Source organism: Branchiostoma belcheri, unplaced genomic scaffold (assembly GCF_001625305.1).
Source record: "Branchiostoma belcheri isolate BF01 breed outbred unplaced genomic scaffold, Haploidv18h27 scaffold135, whole genome shotgun sequence".
In the NCBI taxonomy this organism is placed as follows: Eukaryota; Metazoa; Chordata; class Leptocardii; order Amphioxiformes; family Branchiostomatidae; genus Branchiostoma; species Branchiostoma belcheri.
In genome coordinates, this window is record NW_017802769.1 from 677279 (window position 1) to 700571 (window position 23293).

Genomic DNA, 23293 nt, shown 5'->3' on the forward strand with positions numbered 1-23293 from the left:
TCAGCACAAAAGGCTGGGTTGAAATTTAAACATTGAATTTTGAACTTTTAACCAAACCACTGCAATGATAGATGGGAAAACTGTAACTAGTAGGAAGAAAAGGACTTTCCTCAACTGTTAGGGGCAAAACATGAGCATTTTTCAGTTGATTCAGGACCAGAATCAAATTTTTTTTTTTTGCAAATCAGAAAAAAACAAAGAGGCGAATCCGAGAACCAACAAATTAAATTGGTGTGGCCTAAAATATCTGCAAAAATTTCTGCAAAAGTGACACATTTAATTCAGAAACTCCAACAACTGTGCAGTTGGTATATTTCCTTGTTTTCTTCGTAAGGAAATTTAAAAATGTAAACCCACAAAATGCACTTGACATAATTGCTTTTTCAAAATACCGTTTAATAAAAGACTTGAACCAAATGCAAAGATGCAGCTGTTTATGATTGTTTATATCGGTATCTATGACATCAATATGTGAGAATATGTAAACTAAATTTATGTAAACATGCGTGTTACCATATCCTATCCTATTCTACAAGACATTCCCGATTTGTACGATGATAACAATATAAGCAACTTATAATCCAATTAATAATATTCTTGTGGCTTTCAAAGAGAAGATTTTAAAAGACAATTTACTTTGACCCCTGCATTTGACAATACCACTGGTGAGATCTAAAAATAATTTTTTGTGACTTTTTTTGTGATTTGCACAAAACCTGTAGTGTTACATTTCCTTCAAATTGCACAATACTGAATAGATAAGTTCAACTATACAAACATTTATATATACATACTGGAATGCAAGAAGTATATATTCCAATTTACTTTTTTTTATCCCATCTCTGTGTTCAGATATACGGTCAGAATTTTCAAAATATCAAAATGCTTTAGGTATGAAAAGTGCTAAAAGGTCCAACTTAATATGTTTTTGCAGAGCATATCTAGGGACTAGCTTTTTTTGTTGTCACATTTTAAAGGAGCTGAAAAAAACAAGCCAAAGTAACCTCTTTTTTGCAGAGCAATGAAAGCTTTCATCTCATAATCAAATAGTCAGAATATTAACAACTTAATGGTTGTAGTATTGCATTTTAGGGCTCTAGATCTGCCCTTGGTGTATTGCCAAAAATGGCATTTTAAAGTGTCTAGAAATATAGTTTGATATTTGAGTTGAGAAGTTCTTGCTTTTAGTTACCGGGTTTGGACTTAATGCATAGTTTGGCTATCTATCTGATAGCACTGCTAAACATGAATGCAGAGTCTTTCAGTACAGCAGGCAAAACTGTCGGGACAGGATGCTATATTTTGCAATAATTTAGATAAATCCACAAAAATTAGCTAAATCAAACCTAAGAACACTGCACATCTGTATTTACAATATTTACAACAATCCTGTAACAAGCAACTGTGCTTTTTTGTGTTAAATTCTTATCAATTTTCTTGCACCAAAAACATTTATTAGGCCACACCATCTTAATTTCTTGGTTCGAATTCTTGTGTTTTTGCTGGAAAGTGATGAACCCAAATGCTCACAGGAGCCACAAAGACAATGCATCAGGGTGATTAAAATTTCTTAATTCATAATGTATGAATAAATAGACTAACGTAACATTAACAACACTGAAGGCAAAGTATTAGTGCCAGAATATGAGATTTTAGTGGTTGATAGGTATCCTAAACAGTACTTTTTTTTCAGATCAGAAAAAATGTGGTAGATATGAGAACCAAAAAATATGAGTTGGTGTGGCCTTAAGAATGTAAATCAGGACTAATTTATCTAGACATATTTAATTTGAAATGGAAACACAATAAAATACTATATGTATAATGTATAATGTTGTTCAGTAAAATTCATGCTATCAACACATCTCTGCTTAGTAATACATACTATGTACAATCCAATGAAACACGGCAAACAAGCTCATACTTTAAAGTAATAATAAAAATAACTAATAGTTTGTAATATTCTTGGCTTCATTTTAAAACAAGTCTTCCATGTAACTTATCCATCCTTGACAACAAAAACTAACAATTGAATTATGGAAAAAAATAAGTTATGCTGACAGTGTGTTCAAACAAGGCTTAGTTCTCAGGAAAACTTCAAAATTCCTTATCACAGACAGTAGAAATCATAGTTCTGAATAATATCAGTATCTTTCTCCAAAATTAAGATTAAGTATAATAAAAGTTGGTAAAAACACATGATTGTATGATACTTTTGAAGTTTCCTCTGAGTCAGAAAGATGAAAAGTACAAATTGTAGATTTTAAGTATCTATAGGGGAACGTTGATAACCTTTTTCGTGTCTAGAATAGCCAAGGTAATATACAAAACCCACAGCATAACCATAATGGCTGAGGAGAGGTATTTGAGACTGGGCGTTCCGCCAAGCTCTGCCTTTCCGAAGGCTGGAACAATCCTCCGTAGGACCAGGAGGATGATGCACAGGATTGCACAGATGGAATACGCCATCACGCTGAAGGCAAGCGAACCGGCTGGGACTTGAAATGTTTTCCCCTAAATATGGAAAGAAAACATCATGTGTAAGAGATAGTTTTCAGACCAGAAGTCGAATTGCAATGCATGTAGGCTTCCAGGCTTTGGGGCAATTGTTGCTGCAGATTTTTGTAAGTTTTTCCTTTACAGTGTACACTTACCAATTTCCTTCAAAAAGTTGTCAATACCAAAACCCAACCCTGATATTATTTCTTGCCCTCTCTTTTGTAATGCTTAATCTAACGTTGGTCATGTAGCAGAAGGAAATTTTTGCAGATGAACTTCGAAGTGGTATTGAGTTGAGATAACTTGTTTGATCACACATTGAAAACCTGTTACTTTCCTTCGTTTGAACACATTTTTGGACACACATTATCCACAGAAGAATCCTAGAAGTCAACAATCTGCAACAGCCTTGGCATTTTATTTTGAGTTAGGGCATGGAGGTAGACTCCATGGTTAGGGATATGATCTTGATATTGAAAGTTGGCATTCAAGTCTGCATGTGTACCTGGCATGTTTTACTGCAGCTGCGGACAAATGTTTCTTTCACAGCAGGGAAGACTATCAAAATCCCGCTAACATCACAAATTGTTCTCTTAGATCGTTCGGCCAAAAATAGATCCTCATTTTATTACAGAACCATTGTTGTGCATAGCCATCTAAAGAATATGACCAGACATAAATGTGATGAGATGTGTGCTTTCCATTTGCGAGTAAGCCTTTCAAAACAGGCTTAAATGTTCGAATTGTGATAAATCTAGAAGCATTTGGGTGAGTGTAACAGCTGAGCGTCATTTTAGCTGGATGAAAGTCCATAGCAACCATGCCAAACAGCACTCTGTATGATTTGTTGATGGTTTCGAGGGCTTTATGTCTCAAAGCTACATAAAACAGTCTGAAATGTGTCTCACAGGCAAGGCTGCTCGGAATTTCTCGTCCAAGTGCAAGATCATGCAAAATGCATGTTTTTTTTCAGCTCCTTTGGCATTGATATGCTGTCTTCGATCAAAAACAAGCATGTTGCTATGCTCACACAGTGAACTTTCTTTCAGTTATGACTAAAAAAAATTCATGCTTGAAAAGTCATGTTTCAATCATCATAAGTGCTTTTCTGTTTGCATTATCCTTTGGTTCTTTAAAGAAGATGATGCGAGCAGCCAATTATGAAGCCCTACAAAAGGCTGTCCTCTTTATGTAAAAAGATCATTTTTTGATCATTGTGAAGCTTTTAAAGCAAATGGTGCACGTCAGCATAATTATGATGGGAGTGGTGTCTGTTAATGAAATATTGCACGTCAACAATTATGATGGGAGTGGTGTGAGTTAATGAAACGTTGCACGTCAGCAATCATTGTGGGAGTGGTGTCTGTTTATGAAATTTTACATGTCAACACGAGACAGACCCGCCTCGCAATTACGATGGGAGTGTTGGCAGTTAATATAAAAAGAGTTATGTCTCTGTTAGCCTGGGCGAGATCTCACTGGCACAAATAGCATTATATTATCATCATCATGAATTTTTAATGAGACTTTTGTCAAGACTAGTTTCTCAAAGTTGACTGAGCATAGTAGAGGACAATTTGTTTTCTTCCTACATATAATTGCATTGTACAGTGTTTTCTTCAACAGAAGTTTCTTCATTTTCATTAGTTTTGTTATTGCTATTTGATAGAGGCAAAAATGATCACTGGAAGGAGGACTGTAAAGAATATTTTCAGCTCAACCATCCATGCATTTTTTCTATCTTTTTCCATGGGAAGGGTTTGGTATCTTCAATCTTCAACCCTTAAAGCTTAAAAAAGTTGGATTCAAAGTACACGTACATGTCTGTGTATCTTATAGCTTCTCAGCTGTCTAGTGCATGTTGAGAAGAAAGACAGTTACTCACCTGAGCTTGCCAGTAGATACTGGCAATCAACCAGGGCAGACCCAGACCCAGGAACACATTGACTGAGTTACTGCCGGTCACATTCCCAATGGAGGCATCTGCATACTTCTCTGCTCTAGCAGCCTGTCACACAAGCAGAGAAATATAACATTCTTCAGTCATGAAATATTTTCAATGATCAAAGTCAAATGTTCTAACTTATTAAAAAACACATTCATAGAAATGATGACAAATAATGCTGACTCTGTGATGAAATTTTTTGCATAATGCCTGTCATAGAATTCCATCATTTCTTCAGCTTCATTTAAAAGACTCTACAAAAGTCCCTGTACTTTTTTTGTTGTGTCAATAAAGAATCTGTCTTTAAAGAATGCTATAAGCTAAGATATTCTTGTCAATGTTGTGTAAAGTGTAAGCCATTTTGAGTTTGGTTGGTTGTTTTTTTGGTCACAGTTGACTTTCTTCCTTGCTGATGATTGGTTGAGTGACAGCCTGTATTCTTTGCCTGTGATTGGTCAGTTCTTGTTGACCCTGTCCTTGGTGCTGATTGGTTGGTGCTGGTACAGCCATCAGCTGCTCTCAGTTCCCTGTCTTCAATCTTAATCAAAGATCTCTACCACTGTTCTTGGCATTTTGTTCTGCGTGTTAACAGGGTTTGGCTTACCGTTCTGCTGGCAAAAAGATCCGGTAAGCTTGTTCCCATGGCAACTAACGTAATGGCGGTGAGGTTGTCCTCCAACTTGATCAGGCAGCCGAAAGTGGAGGCCAGGTCGCTGATGATGACGGTCAGGAGGAAAATGAAGCCCATCAGGGACACGAGGAAGGTCAGCCATCCACCCAAGAAGTTCACAGGTGGAGTAAGGGCAAACAGGACCTGGGGGGGAGGGGGGGACACAGGAGTGGTCATTGTAACAGATGCTAGAATGTACATCTTGTCTCGTATAACTTTACCAAGAATCATTTTCTGCCAAACAAAATCATGACACATATCCAATAGTGTACCCTACAATTATTGTACTATTATTTCAGAAACTCCAATCTTACTTTCCAAACTCCTACCATTCAACACAAATATGGCCAACAATAGAACCCATCTAAATAATTCTCTTATACATAAAGTATATGTATGTATACTTTATGTCCCATTCAAATCTTGCAAGTATATGTACAAAATTTTCCATGAAATACTGTAATGCTGAGATGTTACAGAGAGCCTAATTCACACAGACTTATCTATCATATGTTACACCTTTTCAGTAAATGTAGTTAGACTCATAGTGTCATACCTTCCATCCGAAGGTCAGGAAATGCATGACGTAGTCCATGGTTGTTGCGTTCTCCACGTCTCCTCCGTTCACGTTCATGGCATCCCTGAACTGTCCCCCCCACGTGGAGGAGGCCAGTTGCAAGTGGTCCATGTTCACGTTTACAATCGTCAGGACACGGTCCACCAGGCCGTTATATTCTATAGGGAACAGAAGAAATAGTTTGTTGTGAGTTCCTTTTGTTGTAAGGACTTTTTAATACCATCAGTGTTATCCACAGTAGCATCAACTCTGAATTATTTGTAGGGTATTAGGATTTTCTTCTTACACAACCATATAGTTCTCACCTGCTTATCCTAAGTATCTTCCAACCTGATTATTTACGGTGAATTATTTGTAGTATAGTTTTCTCTCCTCAAAATCAGAAAGGTCAATGACCTGAACCAGATGTCTGTCACCATGGTAACATGGTGTTGGGTTACATCATGTTGCAATTTTACAGCAGGAGGGAGGTTGTAGCATTTGAGAAATGGATTCATGCTTCAAAGTCAATGAGAAGATGCGGCCAAAAACCATGTTTACAATTTGTATCAATGACTCCAACTGGCATAGCACATACATGTAAATAAGTGTGAATGTTAACATTCATTTTAGAGATCCCTAATTTAAGGAAACATGGTACAGAAAGTTTGTGAATAAGGATGACAATGTACCATCATCGTTGACAATCGTGATGACTGTCCTCCTCTGCCTGCCAATGAGAGCCCCGCCCGCAGCATCTGACAGCTCCACCATGAAATCCTCATCCTTCTCAAAGTCCTTGTCATCAAAGATCTGGATGTCAATGTTCTTCTCAGTCTCACCATGCTGAAACTCTAACACCCCCTCTCCACCTGCAATAAAAAATATGTATAGGTTATTTTATTGCACATTCTGTCAGTATTTGCAAACTGCTTTAAAGTTGAAATAAAAAATGACTCAGTCATAAAAGTAAGTGCCCAAGGGCAGCGCTAGCAAATGCAGCTGAGTACACCATTTCCTTCTCCCCCATGTGTGATACGATTTACAATGCAATTGAGAAATGAAGCAACAGGGACATGTTCAAAGCCAACATCCAGATGGCTTTGTTTGTAATTAGCTAATGTTGTGAGCTGTGTAAATATGCCGTTAGAAAAGTGCAGTTAGAAATAAATTGACTTGTACTTTGTCTGTTCGGAAATGAAGGTTGTCCAGGACAACGTAGGAAATAACAAATACTATGTACAATGTAAACATATAAATCCCACCTCAAATTTTATTAACTACATTGGCTTGATGTTAAAAGTTCAACAACACTGATGCACTCTGTGTGGACATGAGTTAAAGAAAACTGAAGTTTGAACTTCTTTCTCAGTAAAGATCCTCTTTTTACAGTTCCCTGTAACCACGTGTATGTGTACATATGTAAATATTGTACATTTGGGAATGCATCTATAGCAGCGACACCTGTGCTGCAGTGCAATGTGAACCAGTCAGAATTGCCCTGAGGAAGGTGACAGACGGTCACCGAAACGTCGGCTGTGAATAAAACACTTGGTTGTGTAAAAAGAGTCTCTTTACTCAGTAACTTACCAACCTGTTGAAACTATGCACACAGTTTTTTCTATGTATAAAAAGAGTTCTTACCAACATAATCCCTCCCGTTCACAGCCCTCATGTCCTTAGTCTTCCACTTGACAGAGATGACCCCATCTGACCCCTTGGTCCTCTGTACAGGGATGCTGGCTGTCCCTGCCGACTCCTTGAAGATGAAACTGGGCTTGGTGAAGTCCAGGACACCAGGATCTGATTTAAAAAAAAATTTAACAGCTCTCAGTGGCCAATGTGCAGATGTTGTCACATAGGCGCAACAAATCCGTATGGTGTTTTTGGCACCCAGACAGACAGATTAGCCTAAGAGGCTCGGTGGGCGTCACTCCACCGTATAGGTGGGGAAGTCATGTAAAGTGCCCTTCCGAAGGGCACAACGTCGGGCCACAATGAGTATCGAACCCGGGACCTCTCGGTTCCGAGTCCAACGCTCTAACCGCTGCGCCACCGATGCCACTTCAGCATCTGATTACATCAAAATAAGGCAATTTGTTATCATTGTACAGTTACAGTGGAGATCAAGGTTACTGATTGTTTGAGGAGACACATGCCTTCCATTATGACTGGCCACACTAAATACAGTAATATATCATTCCATTTCTTAACAACTTACTTGTCTAGTGAGATATTGCAATATGTTAGATGTCCTTGGTGCTGAATGTGCAATCATTTTGTGCTCTTTGTAAAATGGGTGATAAAATGCATTAAGGTACTGTGTAGTGATCCTATAATGTCTTTGCTAATTCATTTGCTTAGCCAGAGTGCTGACAGCTCTCCTTTCTCTATCCATGGTGCTGATTGGCTAGCCAGTTGTCATGAAGGCTCTTATTGGCTCATGGTTCCCCACAGCTAGTAACTCCTTTATGTATGCCGTGCATGCGATTGGCTAATCTTGTCTTTATTCATACTACAAAAAGGCTAGTATTCTTGTTGATGGTTCTGATTGGTCAACAAGATTACTACCTAGTGTTCTGATTGGCCGGTTCCTGATACAAACAGAATCACTCTTACCATCATCATTTATGATAGTAATCTCGTTGATGCTCTTCCGTCCCAGAACAGCACCGCTGTCGGGATCCACCGACAGCTTCACGAAGAAGGTCTCGTCGGTCTCCCATTGGTTGTCGTCCACGATGACGATCTTGATGTTCTTCATGCTCTCACCTGGCTCGAAGACCAGGACATCCTTCTGGGGGATGTAGTCTGACCCAGCCTCAGCTGTGCCGTCAATGGTTTCATACCTGTGATGTAGAATAGACAACAGATTCCTTAAGAATTTTCTCTCTGCTAGATCCTTCTTACCTATCTGATCACAAAACAGTTACTCCAGTTGCTTGAGTATTACATTACCTGGATGTCTAACTTTCATCAACGTACCATCTGAACGTTAGCAAAAGAACATTTTACAGATAAATTCATACAGATATTTCTGTACCTCTCCATATTTAGTGATAACATTTTGATCTTATCTGATTCATTGCTTATAGAAAAATCTCATAGCAACACTCAACACATTCCTAGTTGAAATATTTTAAAGAATGGACCAACAAAATGGCATTGGCCTTAAGCTGCAGTCATGTACAGTACTGCTACTGTCTTATTGGCTTAACAGCTAATTTAGATTGACAGGCTAAAATGCTGACCTGAAGGGCACCCTGGTGTTTGTCCTGCCTGAGCGCAGCACAGACACCTCCACCGTGCCCTGGCTCTCCATCACGGCACAGGATGACGCGGAGAACTCCACCACGGAGAACGTCCCGCCCTGGGACAGGTCCGACGCCGAGTCGATGATCAGTGGCACCTCGTCCTTATTCTTGGCCTTCTCGTAAACCTAGAGGAAGCGTCCAAATGGCGGAACGTTACTTGGTAGTCTTACCAATCCCTTTCTTTGTTCATAAAAGCACATCACATATCGGTACCAACACCACATACAAGGGTGACACCACTGTGGATAGCACCAACACCACGTACATGTGTACAAGGGTGAAACCACTGTGGACAAAACGGTTGCTGACATGCAAACACATCCCAAACAGTGAGACACAGGTCCTGGGAACAAACATATAACACTGTAACATTGTGAAGACACCTGCTATTTCGGTAGGAAGATGTACAGGTTAGGACAAACAGCCAGAGTGCAGAGGGTAAGGTGACATCATACAGTCTACTACTTCAAGGAGTGTAAACTAAACACAATTATAACATCACATTTGTGAGGAGTCACATTTTTCGTGCATCCAGAGTTGCAGTTAAGGGATCAAAATTAATCAATTTCTTGGGGAGAAACATAGTAATTTTGTTATTATTGAAGATAGAAAATGTAGAGCATGCCACAGACGTTGTTTATACATGTAAACCCTGTGAAGGTATCTGTTAAAGATACTAACATTCCACAGATAGACATAAGGGTCTTCAGACATAACAAGATGTACAGAAAGAAATCTTACCCAGGCAGACAGACAGAGACATCAGGAGGAAAAGTGGAAGAGAATTCCAGACAGACAGATTCAGGGAGGACAACAGTACAGGAAAGATAGACCAAGACAGTCAAAACATGATTACAAAACATCACTAATACACACATCGTTCAATGTAATTGTCATGACTTGCTTGCTGGGTAGGTCTAATTACAACTGTCAGTTTACTTATAGTTATATTTTAAGAGATTATAGAAGTACAGAAGGTAGCACACATGTTAGTCTTTTCATTTGAGAATGTTAACAGTAGAAGTTATTTTTACCCAGCAAACAAGTATACAAAATGCAGGTGGTTTATATTTTTTACATCATGTTGAGTAACAAAGATTCAACAGAAAAAAGAACAGAAACACTCCCTGACTGCATTGCATAGCATTTGTGTGAACCACAGTGTCATGCAAGACAACAATCCACTGTACTGTGATAAATGTAATAATATAATGTGGCATCTTACACCCAAAATCCTCATCACTAATCTAAATGGATTCACATGCTCCTAATCACACCACCCTAATCTCTACCACAAGATTTGACCACTGACGGCACGTCACAAGTACCACATGACAACACCACATCTCTCACATTGCACCAGTCCTGAAACATCTGCCTACGAATGGTGAGCTATTGTCACTACTGATGCAAGGAGCACAGAATTATTGAAAAGAGAAGTGCATTAGTGGGTTAGTTCAGTCAAGAAGCACACCAAGTAAGTAAAACATGGGGGCACAAACCTGAGACCCTTCCAGTTTCTAGCATGCATGGTGCATTGAAAGACAAAACAAACAAAGTGCATGGTGAAACAAAAGTGTTAAAAACAACATAAAAGAAAATCATGGACATGTTGGTTCGGCATCTTAGGGTGACATATGATGTTGAAATGGCCAAACCTTTGCCTGGTGCAATAGGAAAAACAAAGAGCTGCTCAGGATTTGTCTGGGTTACTTTCAGAGCATACAATCTTTCTGAGATGCACTGATTACTGGAGATTCTGAAGTAGCAGGCTGTAGTTAGTACCCATGATAGTTCTGTATTCTCTTGATAATCGATAGAGATACTTCTGCAAGGTACATGCTGCATGTAAGACACCGCAGTTTGGTAAAAGAGAGGGCCATTCTTTATCGACATGCAGCAATACAATTTCACCACTTTTACAATAGGTCCATGGACATTGATGAGTCCTTAGGTTTAGGTATGAAGCCAGGAAGAGTATACTTTTAAAATTCCCCTTAGTAACCTTGTTGTAGTGACAACTAGACAAATAGAAAATAACATCCATAATTTGTGATATGATGTACAATTAGTACATAAACAGTTAACCAATACCACTCCAGCAGTCTCAACTAACCAATGCATCTCTAATTGAATTTCTTTTAATGCCAGAATACACTTCAGATTATTATTAGAACATAATATTCAAGCATGTGTGCAAATACTGACAGAGTTTTATTGTTAGTTGCAAATACAGTGCACTTACATGTATCAAATCAGCACTATAATAATAATACAGCTGCATCAACTATGAAGCAACAATACTATTATCAAGATTATTCACAACACACACACAAAGGAAACCATTATAATAGACTAAGTGTTGTTGTGTGGATGGATTTAGAAACCTATTAGAAAGTAGGAGAGGCAACTTTGCTTTACTTGAAGTTTGAGACACACACACATCTGCCTGATCATTTAAATTTCTACAAAAGTTTGTGTCCTTGCACAAAAGGCCTGTACAATATTTTATTGGGAAATTCTATATTTTTGTAGACGTAATAAAATTTTATCTCCTTCCCCCTCCTGTTATGATACTCACTTCCTTGAGAGTGCTGTTCACGTTGACGGAAACTTTCCGCCCTCCCACCAGCCATCGCGTAGCGTTCACGCGATACCAGCTCCTGTCGTGCTTCTCGTTCTCCTGGATCTTCAGGGCCGCCAGCTTGGCCGCCTCCTCTGGCGACAGCTTACCCCCGGAGTACTTGCTGATCTCCTTGACAAACTCGGACACGGACTGCTTGTTCACATGGCCGGGCTTCAGCTCAGAAACTGCACCTGCATATTCTGGGAAGCACAGGAATCATCGGTCACTACAGAACTGTTACGGTTACAGTACTTATACATGCAATAGCTTTAATAATTGGTATAGAGTGCTCGCTTTGTAACCGGGAGGTCGTGAGTTCAACCCTCGTAGACTTAAAAAATGGTACAACACTTCTTTCTCTGCTTAGCACTTAGCACATATGAGAAAGACTGTGGGAAGGTCAAACACACAGCACTACCAGCGGACTAGCCCCCTGCTGTAGTGCTTGCACAACTGTGTGTTGCCCAAGGGCTACGAAATGGGCACCAGTGCCACACCACCCTACGCTTGACATAAGAGCACGGAAGACCTTCTTCTTTTTCACTTGTACATGTATAAAAAAATCTGATACCCAGGTGGATGGGTATTGTTTCCAATATGAAAATGTCATTTAACAGAGAGGTAATCAATGTGAATGATCATCTTAGGCCCATTGAAGCCACACTAACCAACAGATTGAATTATCAGTACCAAGGACAGTACCAGTTTTTTCATCTTAGAATTTGAGGCAAAATTAAGGTAAACCTGCCATCATTAACATAACATTGATTCTGGAATTGTTTCTTATATCAAAATGATGTAGAAGGTCTTCTAACATGTGATAATTACATTTGAATGTGTAGAATTAGTTCTATTTATCAATGAATGCATTTTATCTACTGAACTACTGGTGTGGCCGCCAATATCTGAACCTGAATCTGCTAACTTTGCTGCAAGCAGTAAAAATTTTGATGTGCTACATGGTACAACAGCAGTAAGATTGCTAAAGAGAATGAATTAAGAAAATATTAAGAAAGAAGCCTGTTTCAGTGTTTGTATTTGCATGCACAATGCAATACCGTTAAGGAATGGCCTTGAACCGTATAGTTACATGTATAAAGGCAGTACCAGGTTCTAGCACACAAAGCTTCTGTTTCAATGGGTGCTGTGTATGAAATTTTAATGCTTTGACCAATATTGCTCCTTGGCACAGTACAAGGCATCATACAGTAATCAAACAATGTAGTTGAGGTATGTAAACACTTGAACAAAGGACTTTGCAAATCTAACAGCTTAGAGCATTGCCGATATGCCAGATGTTTGTATGCCTGCACTATAGCAACAGCCATGATGCATTGAAAATGAGAAGAACTGTCTTGAATAATTAACACTAACCATATAACACCCTGACAGAATGGACGTGTTGGACAATGCGTTGGTGGAAAATGTCACGCAATGATGGGTTTGGTAGACAGTGATGACGTTGTTCCAGGTTAACGACCATGAGCTTGAGTCTTACTAAGGTCATGGTCGCAGCGGGATTTATTTGTCTGGCATTTAGAGGCCATGACCAGCACTAGGCAACTGACACATGCCTGGACAGACAGACGGAACGGTGAGGCTGCCTTTGTACCACGCCATTATCCGAAAATGCCAAAATATTTGTCATGTTTAGCTCAGAACCTTTCAAGTTTCAAAATTTTGAACGAACTTGAAACTTAGTGCAAAATGTACATGTAGACAATACGTTGCAGATATTATATGAATTGTCAATATTTCTATGAGTTTATCATGATAGTAAAAGTCCCTCCTGCACTGGGTGGTGCATAGGACGGTGCCAATCTGCAGTTCAATAGCCTTTGGGCCACACAGTAGTGCAATCACTACAGCAGGGACCAGTCACCTAGTAGTTGGCATAAGTTTATTATAATCATCCTGATATTGCTAAAATGGGCCAAGATGATTTTAATAGCATTTTCTGTCACTTTTCAGCTGCCATAGTATCGCCACATCAATTCCCGAGGGAAAGATCTTAATGTGACAATACAATGACTTTGTAAACAAGGTATAAACCCATATAGTCAGGAAATTGTTAAAAGTGCCTTTTATGTTGTATAATAAACTACCTGCTGCACTCACAAGGAAGTATTATAAGTATAAATCAGATGTTGTTTTTACAAAGTAGCTGTCTTTAGTAACTTATTGAATGTTTAATGACAATCGCCATTATCTTGTAAATTTCAGACTTTGACTAATGGGACTACACGCGATGATGTCACATCTGTATCCATGGTTTCTATGGCGACACGATGTTAGCCTCCTGCTGAACGTTTTTTTTCCTCCGCAGAGGAAATGGAAAACTTAAGACAGGGGTGATAAATGACTTGCTCGGAGCCGCCATTATTGCTTATTGTAAAATATGTATGTCGGTTTGGAAGGTTGGAAAAGGATCAGAAGACGAGTAGTCTACATACCCCGGGGCCTTTGAGGAACATGTGCAAGATAATGTAACACTGACGTTGACTCCATTTTGTAATTCATTTGACAACATGAACTTTTTTCCTCTACTGATAATGAAAATGACTATGGACATGAAAAGAAGCATTGATAAAATAATATGTTACGCATGATTTTATACAATCATGTTCATTTTCCATCAATGAAATTCTTGGCTCGGAAAAAGGTGAGCAATATGACAGACTTTAAAACACACTATTAGGAAGCTGTGCGAATCTGTCAAAATTGAGATGAAAATAAAACAGAAATCAAATATTTATTTACAAAATAATGAAATTTTTTTACCTAGTCATATTTTGCAAAGCAACTTCAGGGTTGTAAAAATGACTGTCACAATGTTATTCATTTTCCTGCTTCTTAATCCTTAATCTCAATGTAAATTCTTGCTCTTCCAGGTAGCATTTGATAGATTTGCTACCCACAGAGCTGCAGTAGACATGCATTGCTGGATATTGCTTCGTCTTCTTGCTTCTTGGGGCATTTTTGAAAGTACATGTAATCAGATGAACTCGGCGGTGAAAAGTGGAGGAGGTCCATCATTCCCTGCTGCCTATTTCCATAGAGATATCAGTCTGCATGGCACTGAGCCAGTTTGAACTGCCACAAGATAAAGGTAGAGTATTTTTCTATGTGTACTTGGGCATTGACCTGGGAAAAATATTGGACATTTCTTGGCACGAACATCAGGAACATGAATTGTTTGGTACTAGAGGACATATACATATTGCACACTGGCTGAGCAGTTTTACAGGTTCAGTTCTCCAGGTTTGCCATGTCATTTATCAATATTATACATATATCATGTGCTTGGATTACCAAACTTTCATGAAATAGGTTTCTGGTGCATTGCCAGTGATACAATGTACATGACAGTGATATATATACCAGTGTCTTTAGTTGGCATGTTCTACATGTATTACGAACACTTGAAACGTGGCCCTTGTCGATATTGTAACACAATCAAGGTTGAATTAAGGTCAAAAAATTCATTGCAGGTAGAGCTACACCAGATACCGTGATATGAGGATATGGAAACTTAAGAGTTTATCAATTTTATGAAAAGTTTTTGGCATTTAAACTTTGTTAGACTCAGTCTAGTGTGGTTTTGGTGTTTTTCTTCAAAACTTTTGCATTCAAAAATTGTTCGAACTTCTGGTAAGTAACACTTGGTTGTTTTGGACAGGCATTGCGTAGTGGTTGTTTTGGACAAGCACTGCAATAATAATACGGTAATACAGTATTGACCCGCAGGCACAAGCAACATCTAGATCTGCACTGTGACCTGCACAATACATGCTTTTGGAGTATTTTGTAGAACCGACTTCTTGACATGCATACAATGACAGTGTTACTACTCAGGTGTCCGTGTGCCAGACGCATGACCAGACTGAGTATCAGTACCATGACAGGCATGCATGAGCTGTGTCGGCATGCTTTGTCCTTTCAGCTCAGTGAAAACAAACATTACTTATTTATGGTTAGCTCACACCCTGCATTGAATTTATGAAGAAGCTCTAGAATCTTCTGTGCTGTGTGATCAGAAGAGCATCTCAAATGTAAACTTCAAATTACAAACTTTCTTTTACTTTTCACACCTCGAGTAATTTTGAGTACTCCAGGTTTGAAAATGGAAGAACTGAATACTTTCTCAAGTTTCTGCATGCAACAGTAAATAGTTTGTTTATTTTCCTAGCTCAAATTTACCAGAAGAATTCTTATATGTATCAGATTGTCTCTAACCCAACTGGCTTTTCAGTCAGAAGGGTCTGATGCCTTGCTATTGCACATTTCACTTCAGATCTTATACATGTACATGTAACACTACTGGCCACTGAATGCGTGTTTGGAAATGGAGCAATTCTTTTCAATTCCAACTGACGTCAGTTACCATGAGTACCTACGTCAAGGCCCACTGTTTGCTGATTCAAACCAAGCTAGTATTCCTTTAAAGGTTATTTCTCTTAAAAGCATAGCTTGGCAAGTTGTCACCTTAACGTCTGCATCACTTAGTTTCCTTGACACCTCACGAATAGAAATATAGGGTTGAAGACATCTGTTTAGAACAGGTGTGACCGGCTAGAGTACATCCCTGGCCAAATGTACCATTGTGTACCCGGTAATTTCTATCCTGGACTATTACATTGTACATTAGACAGGGTAAATTTAGATTGTGGACCTGTAGCTGACATTCTCACATACTGAGAATTAAGCAGTCATACTTTAGTTTCATAATTTTTCTGTAACAGTTAGTCTACATAGAAATACATAAGCATAAAAATGCACATTTAATGGCAGCTGATTATCGGGTAAAAATCGACATGTCATCAGCTGACGGTGAAATTTATAAATGGACCATTAGCCTGACTCAAACTGTTAAATGTTAACCATTAGTCAAGAGTGGTAGGTGCTGTAATAGTACAAATTGTGCAATTTTTACATCATACAGGACCTGGTGACTTAACTGTGCATTCTTTGCAAAACTCACATAAACCTCCAGCATGCTGATTTATTCCTGTCTCAGCCATGGATTGAACATTCAGGACATCTATATGCCGATCTTCACAAAGTCAAAAGTCCTCGAGTATGATTTGAGGAGGTTAAAGCACATTGGAGCCTGAATGGCCCAATATACACTTAAATGTCCTTGGCTACATGTGTTGCATAGACAAGAAATGTAGGAATAACATTAGCATGCTGGTAAGGTTATTATAGATAATCACACAATGCAACAAGACTTAGAAATGAGTGAAAAACAGATCACATCACGACATGAAGGGTACTAACCTGCCAGCACTGTACCTGATTGACTTTCCTCTGATAGGAGAGAAGGCAGAAAAGAAGCAGAAAAGAATGAATGTAGAGTTAGTACATTTAGAATTTAGTAAGAAAGAATTATGAAAAATGTCTGATAACATAGTTTTTTAAAGATACCTGGGAAATCTGATAGAATGTAAGATTAATAAAATGGCATTCAACAATTTGAAAACAAATATTATTTTGAAGTTAAAATCATTATGTTTATAATGTTAATCAGCATGTTGCATTTGTTATACTAGCATATTAAGTTGCATTTAGTTGAAACTAATACGTAAACTATGGGTACAGCAGTATTAAATTTACCCTCATTACAAGATAAGATCTTAACCTGGAAGGTAGATCGATCTTCTTTATAACCCTCCCAATGTCAAGGCCAAGGAGAACTGTACATATTTGGCCTGTAACACTAGGAGGGTTAAGGGGGGCATTCTTAGAAAATGACATCTTCATGATTATCATTTTTCAAACTATCACTGGCATTAGAAGTGCATGAAATTAGCATTGCAACAAACCTAACCCTACAGATTTTTAAGGACCTCTAAAGTTATTAGAGTCTGTCAGTATGTGCATTAAAATGGGTGGATGCATAACTTCGTTGCAGATCTATTGAATTGTTTACATTAGCACTCTTGTGTTAGCTGTGAAGAATTGCTGAGTTGAAGGTCAATCAATGATAAATTGACATTCTAGCACTATGGCACCCATCCTCTATCTGTGACTACATGTATGTAGCCGTTAATAAGTAAGGCACCACGTACGATAATCACCACATGAAGGTGACACCAAAAAGGCAGACGCACCAATTATTCAACACAAAATTTTGACAGAAGGAGGCCATTGATTACTTCACCATCCTTAGAATTACCAACACTGTACATGTACATGTATTAGTGTTAAACACGTAACGTGACAGGACCACACAGTTTTTATCCCAACTGGTCAGCCACCATACTGATTTGTTTCACGTACCTTCGTGAGAAATGTACGACGAATTGCTAAACTGCAGCCGTGGCTGATCATGCTGGCTCCCTCCCATTCCTAGATTTCGTTGTTACAAAAGTAGAGTTGTTCACTTGATATTTTAATTTGCGTTTCATCATTCATTCCCATAAACTTTCCACAGCCCAATCTTATAATAGTCAAACATAAGGTTACATTAGACTTGGCACCATACAATGGGCATATTGTCCACAGCACTGGACTTCATTTAAAAAACCTAGACTTGTTAAGGATAGTATTTATTGTTTATTTCCATTTCTCCCCCATACCACAATAAATAAAAAATGCCTGGGTGGATTGTCTTAATATTTGGTATGTGGGTAGGTATTGGCAGGCCAAAGGATAAGTTTTATTGTCCCTAGTGGCTTGTTTATGATACTTCAGGGGAACTTCCTGGGTTTTAAATCTTAAGGTACGGTCAACAAATTGACATGGGAGTTCTACTGACAATGCAATTTTGTCCTTAATCAATTTTTTCCTTATATTTAATTTTATTTTCACAAGAAAAATACCACAAAGATCTGATTGAGACATTGCGTTATTCTCCCATTCCATCTTCTCATGGCCTGTTCCTTACGTAATGATCATACTGATGGGTATGGAATGGATGTCAAAATCCGCCCACACACATTACGTATGTGTAATGGACAAACCGTTTCATTAGCCTGAAGTAATCCCAGCAAGTGCTTCCTATGAAATATTGATGTCGTTGTAATTACCCCACTGCACACCGCTTGACCCGCCCATTAAAAATTGGGAGCAGTCACGCAGCTAAGCATGTGTTGCAGGGACAATTTTTCAAACTTGAAGGATATTGATTTCTGATATGGTAATGTGTGTGGTGTACAGCGTGTCCATCATATCTCACTTCAGCATTTTAAGTGTTCTGAGGGTCAAAACTCAGTTTCCTTTTAGTAACTCTGTAGTCATTTTTTATTATTGCAAGACTATACATTTTGTATTTTGCCACAAAAGACTAAAAAGTTAACAATTTTCTACAATTTTCTGACAGGTTGATAATTTTTTTGCCTCTTTTAACTCAATGCATGTAGAGTTACAGCTGCATGACATTCTTCTTATTATCATCAAATAACTTGCAGGGAATTGTCATAATACAAGCTATTATAGATACTGATCGCTAAATTTTTCCGGAGATTCATTTGGCATGAGAATTCTAATAATTTATTTCATAACAAATTGTGTTACAGATAAAATTGTTTGAATGTTTGAAACTTAATGCTTTTTATGAGAAACTAAAATTTGCCTGCAGGCATTTCATTTTAGTGATGAGGGAAGGGGAAAGGGTCACAGTCACACAAAAATGATTATATGTATATAGTAACAAAAATACAGTTTAAAGTCCTAATAAATGAAAGTTTTATTGCAAATTCATGCCCGAAGGCTAATTGCATGAACAGAAGAAACATTTGTATAATATATATAAATATACATATAAATAAATATACATAAACATATACATGAACATATTTTATTACACATAAATGGTACAAAAGTACACATTAAAGAGTGTCAGAGCTGGTATATGGTTCATTCCTTTTGGTCATTAGTGGTAAAAACATTTGGAAAACAAAGTTCAGCAAGCCACATACCATGCACCACAGAATGCTACACCATTAACAACTCCTAACTTCTAAACCCACCTCGGGCTATATTACCCAATTCATCACCCATGCAAAAGCGATAAGGGGTAACATTTAGATCTCTGCAAGAAAAATGGGGAGCGATGCATTTGGGTCATCTTTCAAACCTGTTTTATGGCATACGTTGCTCTCAAATTGGTTGGAAAATTTTCCAGCATGCATAATTTAGATAGGGTGGGTCGGTCATGTGTTAATTGGTTGGATTCTCAACAAGTTGTTGTGCTCATCATGTCACAGTGGGTAAAAATGATGACAGATGATGTTTCATCCCAAGTGGTTGGCAAAATGCAGGTCATCTCACATCCACAGATACTGGTGTATCCATCCATTATTGATGTAGCTTGTTGCTCTTTTATCGTTTTTTTTTATGGAAGACACAATATTAGACAAGTAAAGAAAAATATGTATTTTGGGGGGGTAAACTGTAAATACAACAGGAAATAGACCAAGGACTTGAGGCCATGTATTTTGTAGACATGACTTTTGCCTTAAGCTTGGGATATTGGACAATTTTTCCATCCTTCGGAAAGACAAAAAATGACCTTAAAGATGCACAATCTAAAAATTACAAAAAGATGCCTTCCTATATGCTAACCCCAGGGGTGTGAAATGTAATAATATCCACTGTATAATGGTAAATTTCATAAAGTTAAAACATAGCTCTTTGCTAGATATAGAATAAATGATCATGAATCATATCCTAACAACTGGAATTCTAAGAAACATCCTTTTTGCAATGGCTCCACCACTGCATGCCAAGTTTTTCTGCTGACAGAGCGACTGTTACTATACTTTTTATCAGTTGCCTAATACTAAGTAAGAATCTGGAATGGATCAAGTTTTACAAGCTTTACAAACAACTTCCTGTTTGAAATGACAGCTTGGAAGGGAAATCCTCACTGATATTTCTACACAGTCAGGAATATTGATGAAAGAATCCTCTTCATCGTAAATTCTCTTCCAAGAAATCAATGAACTAAGTATAATCTTGGCATAAGGAGGTAATATTTTTTCATGAATTATAGAAACATTAACCAACAATGATGGCACTAAGTGAATGGATAATTCTGATATAATCTGACTTATTTTACTTAATGAATCAAGGAACAACATTAACATTTATGTTATTTAATAGTTTTTAAGCATAATGTCTTATAATTTGTAGGTTGAGAGCTAGTACCATGCAAACATTGATCTATTTACTTGTGTATGCAAGTGATGTCAGTAGACTTTAACACCCATAAATAACCCAGGGTTGCTTAATCCTTCTATAAGTTGGGATCTTCACCATTAATCAACCGAACGGAACAAAGGAAAGTAACCAGCACGTTCAGGAGGGAAGTAATGCTTCCTAAGCAGATCAGCGGGAGAAAAATGGGACAGAGGGGAGAGTTAGGAAGCTGGGATAATCTCCGGGGACGGGTAGACTCCAGGGGAAACTGATTCCATCTGTCTGTGGGCAGGACTAATGAATGATGATAAAGGGGCTCGGAGTGATGGGATTACTGTGACCATGGGAGGGCTGATGATAGGGGGAGGCATGGCAGGAGGGAGGTAGGGAAAGGAAATTACAGCATTTGGTTCGCAATCAGAACCAGAGAAGGGGAAACGGCTGAAAATAGGGTTTCCTTGGCCTCATCGGTCCACAAATAGGGAGCATCAATTTTACATCACTCTAAGGTGGCGTTCTTAGCCCTAGGGTGAGGTGATTTATGTTTGAGAGGTTGCAGAGAGGGTTTCTCTCTTGCTTTCAGCTGTTAAACCCCAGACAGTAATGATGTAATCATAATCCATTTTGATTAGCATTCTGTCGCTTGATGGCTTTGCAGCGATTATTCTCTCATTAGCACGTTGGTAATTCCTGAATTTGTTATCCCTCTACGGAATAGCACGTTGGTAATTCCTAAATTTGTTACCCTCTATGGAAATGAGTTGAAGTATAAAGGCATGATTAATCTCATTCCATTCAATTTCAGACTTGCGAAGATATTCAATTGTCACATTGTAGTAACATCTGTGTCCATAATATCACCAGGGTCCATAATATTGCCACCTTGAGAAATAGTGTGCTTAAAGATATTTTTACTGCAACATACCCTAGGTTACAATAATGTACATTTGATGTGTGAAGGAGTGCATACCAAAAGTATGTTGCAGTAAAAATATCTTTTGCACACTATTTCTCAAGGTGGCGATATTATGGACCCTGGTGATATTTATATGGACACGGATGTTACATGTACCCCTAAAGGTGCTTGATATTCATTGGATACACAGCGTATTGTAGATGATTTGTGTTTCCAATGAACCAGCATCAAAGAGAATGAACATTCAGTCAAATATTCCCCCATCTTTTGACTTCAGTATTCCTATTCACCCACACATTTAACTTCAATAGTTTGCATGCCCCTCGGGAGCTATAGCTATTTTCTGGTTCACTTGTACAGTAAATATTGCCTGTCTTTACCTTAGATTGGTTCCACCTTTCTCAGAGTGCTAAATAGGTGATAAAGTTTACTGTTTTCCTCAGTTTTCTTAGATGTCAACCTTTCGACCGAAAGCTACAATGCAAAGCACTTTGCAAGCTACAATGTTGAAAAAAACTGAAGCTGGGCTATTTGTGAATAATGACACTTATTTTTATGCAGATCTACCTATGCCTTGTTGGCCACTATTTCATCTTTTAGCTAGCAAAATTGGCTGAACAGGACTAACTAGACGAATGTAGCAGCAATCAACTCAAAGATACCAGTATGTCAGTTAAAATTCAGTGAATCTTTCAAGTTTGTCCTATGTTTTCCTATCCAGTTGCTGTCATGCTGCCAAGTTTTTAATTAATTAATATGTAGAGTTTAGAATAACAGATGGTGCACTTACCAAGTTCTAAGTGGTCCGTTTCCTTCTCCACATCCACCCTCCTGGAGCAGTAGTCCTTGTCAGCGATGTAAGCCAGGATGACCAGGATGGGGAAGAACATGAACGTGACGATGGCTTCCCACAGATCCATCTCATCCTTGGTGTTCAGCACCAGCACGATGTACAACCACGCGTACGCAAATATGGAGAAGAAAGCTGTGACCGCAAACACCTTGACCGCCTTAATCCTGCGTACCTCGCCCGCAGGTATCGCAGAGACGCACACCGCCGTGATGATTAACAAGTTGAAGGCAGCAGAGCCGACGATGGTACTGGGACCGAGTTCCTCGGCTCTGAACCCAGTTTTAATGATCCCGACTATGGATAGCAGAATCTCCGGCGCGCTGGAGCCAAGAGCCATGAGTGTCAAGTTTGCTACCGTGTCGTTCCATATCCTGACCTCCACCTCCTCTACGATGTCCGTTCCCGGACTTGACGATGCTGATCTTCTTGGTCTTACTGGTGATGACCTCGATGGAACACATGAAGACATCGGCAATGATGGCCACACCCATGAAGCAGTACAGCATGGCAAAAAGGTACAGAAAGGCTCGCAGTCCAATAGGCCATGTTGCCTCCACAAATATAGGCAGGATAATACCCTTGTCCGAACAGAAATAGTTGTAAGGATTAATACAAGTCTCTGGTGCTGCCGTGGTTTGGTTCAAAAGTGGTGATATTGTTGTATTTGCCATGGTCAATAGTTTGTGCAAGCCATGTACTTTTCTCTGCAAATACCGATTCACCCCACGGCCTTGGCTCCAGTAGCTGCCTTCTTTTCACGAGCTGTTGGT

General features: G+C 38.6%; 1 protein-coding gene across 5 annotated transcripts; it reads right to left on the reverse strand.

The window, feature by feature from the left end:
• Positions 1–242: 242 nt before the first annotated feature.
• Positions 243–23293, reverse strand: LOC109464269 (sodium/calcium exchanger 3-like). 5 transcript variants are annotated; one of them, XM_019761211.1, is made up of 13 exons: positions 22461–23293; positions 17893–17961; positions 16891–16920; positions 11566–11810; positions 10487–10504; positions 8922–9109; positions 8290–8519; positions 7315–7473; positions 6363–6542; positions 5671–5849; positions 5049–5258; positions 4385–4507; positions 243–2514 (listed from the first exon to the last, which is right to left on the reverse strand). In XM_019761211.1, the coding sequence occupies exons 1-13, from the start codon at positions 22990–22992 to the stop codon at positions 2272–2274; spliced, it is 2406 nt and encodes an 801-aa protein (XP_019616770.1). In that variant the 5' UTR covers positions 22993–23293; the 3' UTR covers positions 243–2271. The 5 variants fall into 5 exon arrangements, with proteins under 5 accessions (XP_019616770.1, XP_019616774.1, XP_019616772.1 ...); XM_019761215.1 differs by lacking the exon at positions 17893–17961; XM_019761213.1 differs by lacking the exon at positions 16891–16920.